The sequence below is a fragment of the Papio anubis genome, chromosome 6 (genome assembly GCF_008728515.1).
Source record: "Papio anubis isolate 15944 chromosome 6, Panubis1.0, whole genome shotgun sequence".
In the NCBI taxonomy this organism is placed as follows: Eukaryota; Metazoa; Chordata; class Mammalia; order Primates; family Cercopithecidae; genus Papio; species Papio anubis.
The window spans coordinates 157279889-157293742 of NC_044981.1; the positions used below are offsets into that span (position 1 = coordinate 157279889).

A 13854-nucleotide genomic window follows, 5' to 3' on the forward strand; every position below is an offset into this window, starting at 1 on the left:
ACACATAATCTAACCCCACTGACACTGGGCTGTTTCTTGTTACTGAGTGCTCACTTTTTGGTGGACATAGGAGAATACTTATCTCCCTGGCCTACCTCCCTCTTAGACCAGTTGAGCACAGCTTGGCTTTGAAAGCAGTGATTTTTCAGTGTTCTTTTGCCTCCTTCTGATGAAACTTGTACCTGTGGTGGGTTTGGAAAGAAAGAGTAGTAGGCTTCTGTTTCATTGCAATGCAGGATGTTGGGCACAAGAGGATTCCCTGTAACTTCTCCAAGGGAATAAGATTTTTGGCTCCACCACTCTCTGAGAAGCTGTGGATCTTTGCCTGCAGTCCTAGATGCAGGGCCATCTCCTGCCCTATCACCCAGAAGCTTTGGTCTTTGGCTTTGTTTGGGGAAGGATCTAGAGAAATGTGCAAAGGTTTCATGTCTGCCCCCGACTGACAGCCACTCACCATTCACAGTCTGCACTGCCTAATGCATCCTCCTCTCATCTGCCCTCGTGTTCTCATGAACACTCAGTAGAGATCCATAAAAAAGAGCTTGCACATAAGTGCAGTTTCCAATTTTAAGTACTCTATCTGTTCTTTCCCACCCAGGTTTTAAATGAAATATTACTAAGAACTTATTAATGTTCTAAAATGCTATAAATCTATTTTTTATGTTAATCTGTCTGCTAATACAGAAAAGAGAACAGTCATAATTCTCAGAGGCTACTGTACTGTTTTTGTCATAAATTGCTTCACGCTTCTTTTTTTCTCAGTAATTGTTAAGCTTGATTTCTTTTATTTTAATTTTAGCACCACCTGAGCTTACCCCTGTGGTCCAGGAGTGCTACTATGGTGATGGGCAGAGCTACCGAGGCACATCCTCCATCACTGTCACAGGAAAGAAGTGTCAGTCTTGGTCATCTATGACACCACACTGGCATCAGAGGACCCCAGAAAACTACCCAAATGCGTATGTCTTTGATTTTTACTGTAAGAGGGGCTTCAGCCAAATGAAATTTCTGTTAAAAGAGCCATGCTTCACGCTTCAAGCCAACTTCCTAGGACCAAATTTCTCTTAGAGCCAGAATGTGTAGAAAAATGTCTCAAGAACCTTGCTTTTGAAGAAAGGGCCTGAGAGAAGAGAAATTTTAGGCTGGCTATATTTCCTGAGTAGTTTTATGGAAGCAGGAGGATATCTGCAGGTGATGAGGTCACATTAATTGAAAACTCAGGAGTGCATATTAGCAAATGCTTAGAAACAGTACCATTCCACAATGCCCACTAAATATCAGTGCAATATTTCTACCATAGAAATCTATCATTTTAACCCCCAACCCCTGAAATGAAGGTTGAATTTGCTATTTTTGTCTTGGGTCACAAGTATGTATACTTTATATACTTTATATAAGTATGAATATATGTACACATATACATGTATACATATGTGTGCATATACACACATAGATGTATATCATATACTTGTATATACTTGTATATGTATACTTGTATATACTTATGATATACTTGTATATCATATATGTGTGTATATATGTACACATATATGTGTGTGTATATTAGAATATATATAGCATAAAAAAATATATATATATATATATATATATACACACACACACACACTGATCTGTATAAACACAGTGGGTCCTGAGCACCCAGTAGTCTGAAAGGATATGGGTTGCTGGGAGATGAAGAACAAAAGCAGGATATACAGATGCTGAAAAGCAAAAGAGGCTGTTAGATGAACAGAAAACCAGGTCTAACAAGGACAGCCTTTCTTCCATAAATGAGTATACAATATATCGAAAAAACTGTTTTTACATATTGGAGAACAGATAAACTGAGATAATTTAGAAAGGGAATCAAATGAAATCAACCCCATAATACCCTCAGCTTTGTTCCTGGAGACCCCTCCTGGGCTGAAGAACAAGGAGATGAAGCCCAAGCCGACCACCGCAGTCTTGCTGAACTGAGGAGGGAGACTGGAGTTTGGGATTACTAAAACAACTGAGATTTTCTAAGCTAAGTAATAACATGAAAGGATTTGTGGAGGAAAGGAGCTCCAGGAATGTCCATAGAAAAGTCCTCAAGTCTTTGGCTACATAGAAAGCTGCATATGCACAGGGAGAGGTTCCAGAGAGAAAGTAGGATAAAGAACAGCTGCTGGGGAAAGAAAAACCGCAGGGGAACAGTGAGTTCAATGGAGATGCCAGAGCTCACAGAGCACTGGGGATATCTGAGTTCTGACCAGTCAGAGGACAGACCTCGCTGAATATCTTGGGCATTCGGTAGTCACCACATAAAGCCATAGTTTGGAAGTAGGATTAAGTGTATTCCTATAATAAAGTCCACTCCAGAAAGAGTATAGTAAAGCTGAAAAGCAAGTCTAAAAAAATCAGCATGATCTCCAAGTAAGTTAATTGATTGCCAGAAGAAAATTCAACCCTCTTTAGAGGCAAACAACAAAATCAAGTTGCTCAGTTATGTGGCATCCACAATGTGTGACCTAAATTTATAACTTTACCAGACAGTGTGGTCCATAACCAGGAGAAAAAGCACTCAATACAAACAGACCCAGAAATGAAGACATTGGCAAGAAGATTTGAAATATACATATCATAATTGTGTTCAAGGATTTAAAGAAAACATGAACATGCAAGAAACAAATGGATAATATCAACAGAGGAAAATTATAAAATAGCCAAAAGGCAATTGAATAACTAAAAAATGTACATGTTTAGTGAAAAATTTACTGGATAGACTTACCATCAGGTTAGACATTACAGAAGAAAAAGTTAACTAGAAAATAATTCAATAGAAGTGATACAAACTGCAGTACACACATACAAAGATTGAAAAAATAAAGAAACAGAGCCTCAAGAGTACCTGTGAAAATATCAAAAATATCAAAAGATTTCATATATGTGTAAAGCAAGTCACAAGAGAGAAAAGAGATATTAGGACAGAAAAAACACTTGAAGCAACAAGAAAAATCTTATTAGAAGCCAGAAGAAGAACACATATGTTTACACAGAAGAATAGTGGTAAAAATGACTGATGCCTTCTTGTCAGAAACTATGCTGGTCAGAAGCAATCAGATAACAACTTTAAAGTGATAGAAAAAAAAAATAAAAAGGATTAACATAGAATGTTATATTCAGCAAAAATATCCCTTGAAAATGAATGTTATATAAATACATATTCTGCCTCCCCCCAGCAAAAAAAAAAAAAAAACACTAAGAGAATATTTCATTACTAGGCTTATATAATAAAAGATGTTCTAGCAATCTATTTTGGTAGAAGAAAAGTAGTGCCTGATGGGAACTTTATACTAAGCAATGAAGAACCCTGGAAATGGCAAATGTAAAATATTTATATTTAATGCCTTAATTTATTTAAAAGATAATTGATGGGAGGCTGATTTGGGCAGATCATGAGGTCAGGAGTTCAAGACCAGCCTGACCAACATGGTAAGACCCCATCTCTACTAAAAATAAAAAATTAGCCGGGCATGGTGGTGCATGCCTGTAATCCCAGCTACTCAGGAGGCTGAGGCAGAAGAATCGCTTGAACCCAGGAGGCAGATGTTGCAGTGAGCTGAGATCGTGCCATTGCACTCCAGCCTGGGCGACAGAGCGAGACTCAAAACAAACAAACAAACAAAAAGATAATAACAGACTACTTGAAGTAAAATGATAGCAATGTATTGCTATTTTAACATATGTAAAAGTAAAAAATTTTTAAATAGTCACATAAATAATGTAGGAGATAAATGGAAGTATACTGTTCTAAGTTTATTACATTATCCATGAAGTTACATAATATAAACAAATGGTAGAAGGTGGTAAGTTAAAAAGGGTTATTGTAAATCCTAGAGCAACTAAAAAAATTTAAACTTAGAGGAATAGATAATAATAAGAATATTCCATTTATCCAAAAGGACAGAAAGAAAGAAAAAAGAATGAAGAAGATATGGCAAAGAGAGAAAATATATAGCATTATGGTAGACTTAAACTGAACTGAAAGTATATTTAATATACTCCTAACTATATGAAATATAAAGGGATTAAACATTGCACATAAAAGGCAGAGATTGTTAAGTGGAATAAAATTCAAAGCCCAATTATGTTCTTTTTACCATACATGCTCTTTAATTGTAAAGAGCTAGCTCAAAAAACAGTGTGGAAAATGATGTATCATGAAAATAAGAATCAGAAGAAAGCTGGAGTGGAATGTTAATCCCAAAGTAATCTACAAGAAATAATACCAAGATGAAAAAGTTATTTCTTAAGTAAAAAAAGGTTTATTCCTTAAGACTTATAGGTTGTACTCTCATAGGAGTCCTTCTGATATATGAAGCAAAAACTGGCAGCACTAAAGAGATGAACAGATAAGCCCACAATTAGAGTTTGAGATATCCTAATGTCTCTCTCCGTATGATTATACATCTTCTCAAACAAAATATAATAGAAAAAATACACAAAAAATCAGAAAGAATATATATGTTTTAAAGGAAATTGTCAACCTATTTAACACTACGCCAAACTGCAGAATACACGTTCAAGTATGCATGGAGGATTCATCAACATATACCATATGTGTGGCCTTATAGCAAGTCTCAATAGATTTAAAAGAATTAAAATGATAGAGTCTGTTTTCTGAGCAAAACAGAATTAAATGAGATATAAATAACAAAAAAATTGGGAAATTATCAAATATTTGAAAATGAAACCACACATTTCCAAATACTTCATAATTCAAAGAAGAAATCACCAAGGAATTTAGAAAAGTTTTGAACTGAATAATAGTAGAAATACAATATATCAAACCTTGCATGATGCAGCAAATGTTTTTAGGGTTTTATAACTTTAAATGCTTTGAGTAGAAAATAGGAACATGTAAAAATCAATGACTTAAGGTAGCATTTCTCAAAGTATGGTCTGGAGAAACCTGCAGAAGTCTCTTGAGATCCCTTCAGAAACAGTCTATGAGGTTAAAACACTTTAAAATTTAAAGAAAAAAAGATTTTATTTACCATTTCACTTTCATTTCCTGATAAGTGTACAGTAGAGTTTCCCAGAGGCTACATAATGTTTGATCACATTATCTCTCTGATGGCTAATAAAATGTGTGATTGTCTATTATGTTTAAAAGCATTTTTAGTTTCAGATGCAATAAATATTCATAGTATATATTACGAAATGAAAGCTCTTTAGAATTCCCAATACTTTTTAAGAGTTAAAGGGGTCCTAAGACCAAAAACTTTGAGAACTGTTGATTTAAGAAAATTAAAAAATCTAGAAAAGCAGAAGCAAGTGAGATCCAAGGTAAGTGGAAGAAAAGAAAGAATGAAAATCAGTGAAATCCAGTGTATACGAATATAGACAAACAATTGAGTAAATCTGTGAAGCAGAAAGTTGGTTCTTTTCAAAGGTCCATGTGATTGATAAAACTCTGCCTAAACTGATGACAAACAAAGGAGGGAGCACCACCATCAACATCAGGAGTGAAAAAGGGGAAGAGTCATTGCTATAGGATCCTTTACATATTAAAGCTAATAAACAAATATCGAGAGCAACTTTATGTTGACAAATTCAATAACCTAGATAATATGGACTAATTCCTTAGAAAGACAAATAAGCAAATTGGACACTGAATAAACTGAATTTCTAACCAACCTGATATCTATTAAAGGCAACATGTGTATATAATCTTTAACAGATTAATATATATTAATAAATCAATAAACTTCCCACAGAAAACACTCTAAGCCCAGATGGCATCATTAGAAATTTTATTATTTAAAAAAATCCAATTCTTCACAATCTGTTACAGAAAATAGAGGAGAAGGGAACACTTCTCAACTCAATTTGTGAGAAAAAAAAACTAGTTGTAAAAAAGTAGACAAGGATATTGTGAGAAACTATAGCACATTATGTGTTGTAAACATAAACATAAAAAGATGTAACAAAATTTTAATCATTAACATGATGAACATCCCAAACAAGTGACGCTTCTCTTCAAGAATCCAAGGCTGGCTTAACATTTACAAAACAATCCATGTAATCCAACACGTTAACAGAATAAAAGTGATAAATCATATGATTATGTCAATAGATGCAGAAGAAAAATGTGGCAAAATTTAACACTCATCCATGATAAAATGTCTCAGCAAACTATGAATAGACTGGAACTTCTTTAACTTGATCAAGGGCATCTACAAAAGACCTCTAGATAACATCAACTTAATGGCAAAAGATGAATGTTTTCTCTCTAAGATTGGGAATAAGAAAAATATGTTTGCTCTCAATACTTCTAATCAGCATTTTACTACATTGGTCACAACCATTGCCGTAAGACCTGAAAACAAAACAAAAAGAGAGAAAAAAAGGAAGGAAAGAAAGGGCCTAAAGTTTGGAAAGGAAGAAGTAAAACAGCCTATATTCACGGAAAGCTTAATTAATGAATGCAGAGAGTCCTGAAGACTAATAATTAAATTTTGCAAGATTGGAGAACACATAAGTATATACATGGTCAATATATTAAAAGTAGTTGTATTTTTATACATTGCCAATAATCAACTGGAAAATAAAAATGTCAGAGCAATATCACTGACAATAGTATCAAAACCACAAAATATTTAGTGATACATTTAACATAATATGCACAAGAACTATATACTGCATACTAAAAAATATTGTTAAGGAAGAAATCAAAAGATCTAAATAAAGATATATCATGCTTATATATTAAAAGAGTCAATATCACTTCTCACCAAATTCATCTTTGAATTCAGCCCATTCCCAATTGTTAAGGAAGAAACTAAAAGATCTAAATAAAGATATATCATGCTTATATGTTAAGAGAGTCAATATCACTTCTCACCAAATTCATCTTTGGATTCAGCCCATACCCAGGAAGATTCTCAGCAGTGTTTTTTTTTTTTTTTAATGTGACAACGTATATGCTAGAATCACCAGGACAATATTTAAAGAGAAGAAAAAAGTTGGAGGACTTACTTACCCAAAGGTAAAGACTTATAAAGGCACAGTAAACAAGATATGTGGTACTGGAAAAAAAAAGTATACAGATATAGAAATGGATGGTCCAACAACAGATCCACATATACATGATAAATTTAGTTTCTGTGTAGGTGACAAGGCAATTCAATAGGGAAAAACATCTTTTCCAAAATCATTGTGAAACAACTGGATATCCATCTAGAAAACAAAAATAAAAACAAATTTTGACTTCTACTTTCCACCCCAAATTAATGTGCAAAAGCTCGTAGATCTAAATGTAAGAGCTAAAACTTAAGCTGAAATAAAACAATTCCAGGAAAATATATAATATTTTCACAAACTTAAGGAAGGCAAAATTTTTTTCAGGCAGGACCCGGAAAACACTAGAGCTAAAAGAAAATAAATTGTAATTTGGGCTTTCATAAAATGAAAATTATGTTCATTAAAAGTCATTGTTAAAAAATTAATAGGTAAGTAGCAGACTGGAAGAAAAATCCTCTCCATCCATATATCTGACAAATGATTTGTACCTAGAGTACAAACGTTTCTCCCACTCAGAGGACAAACAACCTAATTAAAATGGGCAACAGAATTGAATAGGAAATTTCCCTGGGGATGATGGACAGATGGACAATAAGCATCCGAAAAAATGCTCAACATCTTAGCCATCAAAGAAATAAGAATTATAACCATCACGAGATGTCACCAACACTTAATGGGCATGGGTATCATTAAGAAGACACAACAATAAGTGCTGTCACTGATGTGGAGTGAGGATGAGCAGCTCTCTCACATGCTGGTTAAAGTACAAAATGGTACAACCACTTTGGAAATCAGTCTGCTGGTTTTTTGTAAAGTTAAATAAATATGAGTCTACCCCACAAAACTGCAATTCTATTCCTGAATATTTACCCCATGGAAATGAAAACAGAAGTCCACAAAGAGATCTACAAGAATATTCACAGCAGCTCTAGTTCTTATAACCCCACACTGTAAACAACTACAATGTCAATCAATGAGAAAATGAATCAATAATTTGTGATCTATTCATATAATGGAATATTATTAAGCAATTAAAATGAAGAAGTGACTGACCCTCTCAAATAGGATGGATGGAACTCAAAAATATTGTATTAAGGAAAGAAGGCAGATACAAAATTGTATATTCTGTGTCAGTCCATTTATATCAGGTTTGAGGAGAGGCAAAACGAATTTTTGGTGAAAGAAACCAATAGTATTTCCCTCTGGCAGTTGAAAGAGGGTAGCAGGAATTGAATGAGCCTTGACATAGGGTGTTTCTAGAGTACTGGAAGTGTTCTGTATCATATGGGAGTGTGGGTTACACAAGTATAGGTGATCATCAAAACTCACCAAACGACATTTAAGATCCGTGCATTTCCACATATGTTTATTGCGGCACTATTCACAATAGCAAAGACTTGGAATCAACCCAAATGTCCATCAATGACAGACTGAATTAAGAAGATATGGCACATATACACCACGGAATACTATGCAGCCATAAAAAAGGATGAGTTCATGTCCTTTGTAGGGACATGGATGCAGCTGGAAACCATCATTCTCAGCAAACTATCACAAGAACAGAAAGCCAAACACCACATGTTCTCACTCATAGGTGGAAATTGAACAATGAGAACACTCGGACAAAGGAAGGGGAACATCACACACCGGGGCCTGTTGTGGAGTGGGGGGAGGGGGGAGGGATAGCATTAGGAGATATACCTAATGTAAATAACGAGTTAATGGGTGCAGCACACCAACATGGCACATATATACATATGTAACAAACCTGCACTTTGTGCACATGTACCCTAGAACATAAAGTATAATAATAATAATAATAATCTGTGCATTTCACACTATGTAAAAGTATACTTCAATTGAAAAGAGTGGAAATCTGTTTCAAGTGCTCAGCCTTTTAACACATTCAGTTGCTTGGACTACGAGCTTCCTCAAATGGGGTGTCTGGGCTTGAGACTAGATCACATGTGCAGAGTCTCTAGAGAAACAATGTTACATTCCCATGGTACATAATACATTTCCCGTTTTCTCAGACAGTCACAGGTCATGAATGTGAGGATACTGAGAGGTTGGAGCAACATTCTTGGGAGGCATGAAGGGGAGCACATCCTCCAAGATCCTCCCAGCCCGGCGTCCTCGCCTGCTTTGCCTCTTACTCCCTTGTTTTCGGACTCCTCCGTAGCTGCCCAACCTCTTCAGATCCCATAGTCTACCCAGCAGTCTCCCTTTATGTCTTGAGTCCCACTGTTCTGTCAACTCATCACCCATTCCCTCAGACCTGGAGTGACTGTGGCCAGCAGAGGATGGACTGAGAGCAGGAGAGGATGTCCTGCCCAGGAACCCACCCTAAAGAAATGGCATCCTGCCTGGGAGCTAGTTTCCCAGGGCGGCTTTGATAAGTCTTGCAGAAACAAACCCACTTGACACACCTGACACGGTATTGACAGTAACACTATTTTCATGGTTGTTTTTCATAGTAAAAGTAGAGCCCTTTAGTTACACTATGAGTACTTAGAGTAAGGTGACTGGCCCGGGAATGATACCATCTTGGATGTCATTTCCTCCTTGGAGAAATATATTTTAGTTCCAATGCACATGTCACAATATAGTCCTACAGAGAGAAATAAAGAGAGCTAAACAGTTAGAGATACATTTTTATGTGCATAAAAATATAAAATATACACTTTAAAATCTGTACCTGTTATTCCTGAGAAATGTATTTGGCAGAAGGTGGGAGGAGGATATTCTGATCCTGTTATTTACAGATTTACGTATGATCTGAGTTTTTAATATGGAGCATATCCTACTTTTGATTTTTTAAATAAAAATTAAAATCTGTCTTTGAAATGTACACAGTTGTTCAGAAGTTGAGGACCATTTGTGCTTGGTACAACATTATTGCACCTATTTCAGAGCCACTTGTTAACACTTTGTTAGAACAAAACGTAAAGGGTGCTGGGTGCCCCTGAATATTCTCCCACCTCTTGTGACCTCTATTGTTTTGGAATTTCCAGTGGCCTGACAATGAACTACTGCAGGAATCCAGATGCCGATAAAGGTCCCTGGTGTTTTACCACGGACCCCAGCGTCAGGTGGGAGTACTGCAACCTGAAAAAATGCTCAGGAACAGAAGGGAGTGTTGCAGCACCTCCGCCTGTTGCCCAACTTCCAGATGCAGAGACTCCTTCCGAGGAAGGTAAGAAATCTGTGGCTAGACATCTACACACTTGGACGCTGGGATGAAAAACCATGGAAAATCCCACTGATGCAGAAGCCTTCCATGCTACATGGGAAATCAAATGTTTTTAGAGGGTCTGGCCATGTGGAAGGAAGCCTCAGTGCACTCTCTCGAGGAGGCAGAGGTGTGACTTTTGGCACAACGTGAGTGGGCTGTGCCTTTAGGACAGGTGCAAACCCTCCAGGGTGCTCAACTTAACCACTCACCTTGTTCTAAAATGGGTTATCTCAGTGTCCCAGTCCAAATTCCTATTCTATTATGCTGCCATATGTGTGATTCTTTCCAAGCCAATAAGCATCCCAGTAATTTCTTAAGGTGGGCAGTGTTCATTGCAGTCTTCAGCACTGCAGTTTCTGAGGAATGTGGCCCCGGATTCTGTCATCCTAGAGAAATCTGACATGACTGTATTGATTCCATATCATCCTGGGTCTATGCGGCTGTTCATAAGCATCCATTTTTTCCCCCTGTACAGACTGTATGTTTGGGAATGGGAAAAGATACCGAGGCAAAAAGGCAACCACTGTTACTGGGACACCATGCCAGGAATGGGCTGCCAAGGAGCCCCACAGCCACCTCATTTTCACTCCAGAGACATATCCACGGGCAGGTCTGGAAAAAAACGTAAGCCACTTTGACTTGGACTCTTTTGCCTCTTGCTCACCAATCTTTGCAAACAGAATTGGTTCTGCATTACAGAAAATCTGCCTGGACTGCTCTTTTTTGTAAGCTGGGAGAGGGGGCAGAAGAAAATATTGGAAAGGCATCAGGGGGCTAAGATAGAATATAATAGGCCTTAGTATGGAAAGTACAAGCAGCACAGGCCAGGAAACCTCCACGCATGTGAGGGTTCTCAGGCCTCTTCCCTTTAGTGACATTTCTTTAAAGTTTCCATTATTGGGCACTGTTTCTAGTTTCTAGTGTTTGTATGCTAGGCTCCGGTAATCAAAGTTGCCCTTTATGAAGTTTAAGTCAGATTTTTCTAGAAAAGATTTGGATGGGCCATCAGGTCACCATGGGACTTCCCTTAGCCTCGTGCATTCCCTGCGATGGTTTACTTTGGGGCCTGTGTAGAGGGAAGACTGAGATATAAGGAAAACCAAAGTGTCTATGTTCCCCCACTGTCACACCCACGCAACATAACACTTCTCACACCAGATGGGTGTGATTTCTCCTCACGCCCCAAACAAGTCTCCAGCAGATACCCGCTGGGTGTCCTACAATGTAACTCAGTCCTGACACTGTATCTGGAGACAGTGTCAGATCCCGTAAGTTAAGGCTCAGTCCCACAGGACTGCCCCACTGCAGATGCCAGTCCCAAGTTCCAGGCTGTGACCTGTACTTCTGCCCAACTGGATAAAAATCTGTTTTTCTACATGACCCTCCTTGGGTTTGATTACTTTGCTGGAGTGGCTCAGAGAACTCAGGGGAACACGTTACTTTTTTTTACCCATTTATTATAAAAGATATTACAAAGGGGCCGGGCGTGGTGGCTCAAGCCTGTAATCCCAGCACTTTGGGAGGCCGAGACGGGCGGATCACGAGGTCAGGAGATCGAGACCATCCTGGCTAACAAGGTGAAACCCCGTCTCTACTAAAAAATACAAAAAACTAGCCGGGCGAAGTGGCAGGCGCCTGTGGTCCCAGCTACTCGGGAGGCTGAGGCAGGAGAATGGCGTGAACCCGGGAGGCGGAGCTTGCAGTGAGCTGAGATCCGGCCACCGCACTCCAGCCTGGGCGACAGAGCCAGACCCCGCCTCAAAAAAAAAAAAAAAAAGATATTACAAAGGATCCCAGTGAACAGCCACACAGAAGAGATGCACGGGGCAAGGCATGTGAGAAGGGGCTCAGAGCTTCCATGCCCTCTTCAGTGCACAAGCCCCTGGTACCCCAAGTGTTCAGCAACCCAGAAGCTCTCCAAGTGCAGTCTTGCTGGGATTTTATGGAGGCTTCATTACAGAGGCACAGTTGAATACATCATTGGCCATTGGAGACCAGCTCACCTTCAGCTCCTCTCCCTCCCTGGAGGATGGACGTAGGGGGCTGAACAGTTCCAACCCTCCGATCACATGGTTGGTTCCCTTGGCAACCAGCCCCATCCTAAGACTATCCAGGAACCCACCAAGAGTTGCTTCATTTGAACAAAAGATGTTCCCTTCACTCAGGAACTCCCAAGGGATTTAGGAGCTCTGTGTCAGGAACTGGGAGGGCAGAGACCAAATACACATTTCTTATTCTATCACAGTATCATATGAAGGGAAGGACAACACTGCCTTTCTGTGTCTTGCCCCATAGAGGGTGCACAATGCATGGAAATAAATGTTTCTGAATCAACAGCAAACAGGCTTCATCGGGCAGGAGAGCACAGTGCCCTCCAGGGACAATGCACATCAATGATGTCCCACTGTCCTTCGGCTCTAAGACCTCCACTGGGTCAGGCTCCTGAAGGGGAGACCCAGCCCCCAAAGACCCCTCAGGGTCACCACTCCCTGTCCAGGGGTGTGGCCTCATGACTCCTTTTGAACAGGGGCACAGGACGGACGGCTTTAGAGCATTCAAAAAATAACTTTGCCAAAAAAATACAATAACAATAATAATAATAATAGGAAGGAAGAAGAGGCCGGACGTGGTGGTTCACACCTGTAATCCCTACACTTTGGGAGGCTGAGGCGAGTGTAACACCTGAGGTCAGGAGTTCGAGACTAGCCTGGCCAAAATGATGAAACCTCGTCTCTACTAAATATACACACACACACAAAAATTAGCCAGCCATGGTGGTGCGCACTTGCAGTTACAGCTACTCAGGAGGCTGAAGCAGAAGAATCGCTTGAACCCAGGAGGTGGAGGTTGCAGTGAGCTGAGATTGTGCCACTGAGCACTCCAGCCTGGATTACAAGAGCGAGACTCCATCTCAAAAAAAAAAAAAAAGAAAAGAAAAAGAAAAAAGGAAGGAAGGGAAAAAAAACACTCCCTTATGTCTTCTAAGGATAGACATGAAATGTACGAGCCTCAGAACACCTTCTCCCTCTCCTGCCCCATGTGAGCTGGAGCTTACATGCCTTCTTGTTTTCAGTACTGCCGTAACCCTGATGGTGATGTAGGTGGTCCCTGGTGCTACACGACAAATCCAAGAAAACTTTACGACTACTGTGATGTCCCTCAGTGTGGTAGGTTGCCTTCTTTTTGGTAAGGAAACTGCTTCCTTAACATGGATTTGCAACAAAAAAGGAAAAGGGCTTCTGAGCGGAGTGGTTCTCGGGAGGAGATGGCTGCCCTCTCTACCAGACCCCACTCTTCAGCACGGGTATCTTGAACCTGCCCTACTACTGCCCACGTTTGTTAGTGGAACACCTGCCCATCACCCCAGACACACATAAATAAAATAAATGTAAAATTCCCAAAGAGCAAGCTTAGAGGTAATTAGTCAGCCTCAGGATGGTCCCACTGAGTGCTGCCATGTCTAGCGTGGGATGCATGAAACATTTAGAGTCATTCGGATGAAAAAGTTTCCCCTTCCAGCCGGGCGCGGTGGCTCACGCCTGTAATCCCAG

The 13854-nt window shown here is 39.1% G+C and overlaps 1 protein-coding gene across 1 annotated transcript in view; it reads left to right on the forward strand.

Moving 5' to 3' along the window:
- Window positions 1-13854, forward strand: part of LOC101008370 (plasminogen) — a 50311-nt gene that overhangs the window by 19423 nt on the left and 17034 nt on the right. Inside the window, exons 10-13 of the mRNA XM_009206355.3 lie at window positions 800-959; window positions 10083-10264; window positions 10779-10927; window positions 13377-13470. Of these exons, the coding sequence (XP_009204619.2) occupies window positions 800-959; window positions 10083-10264; window positions 10779-10927; window positions 13377-13470 (585 nt within the window). The remainder of the gene's footprint in view (window positions 1-799; window positions 960-10082; window positions 10265-10778; window positions 10928-13376; window positions 13471-13854) is intronic.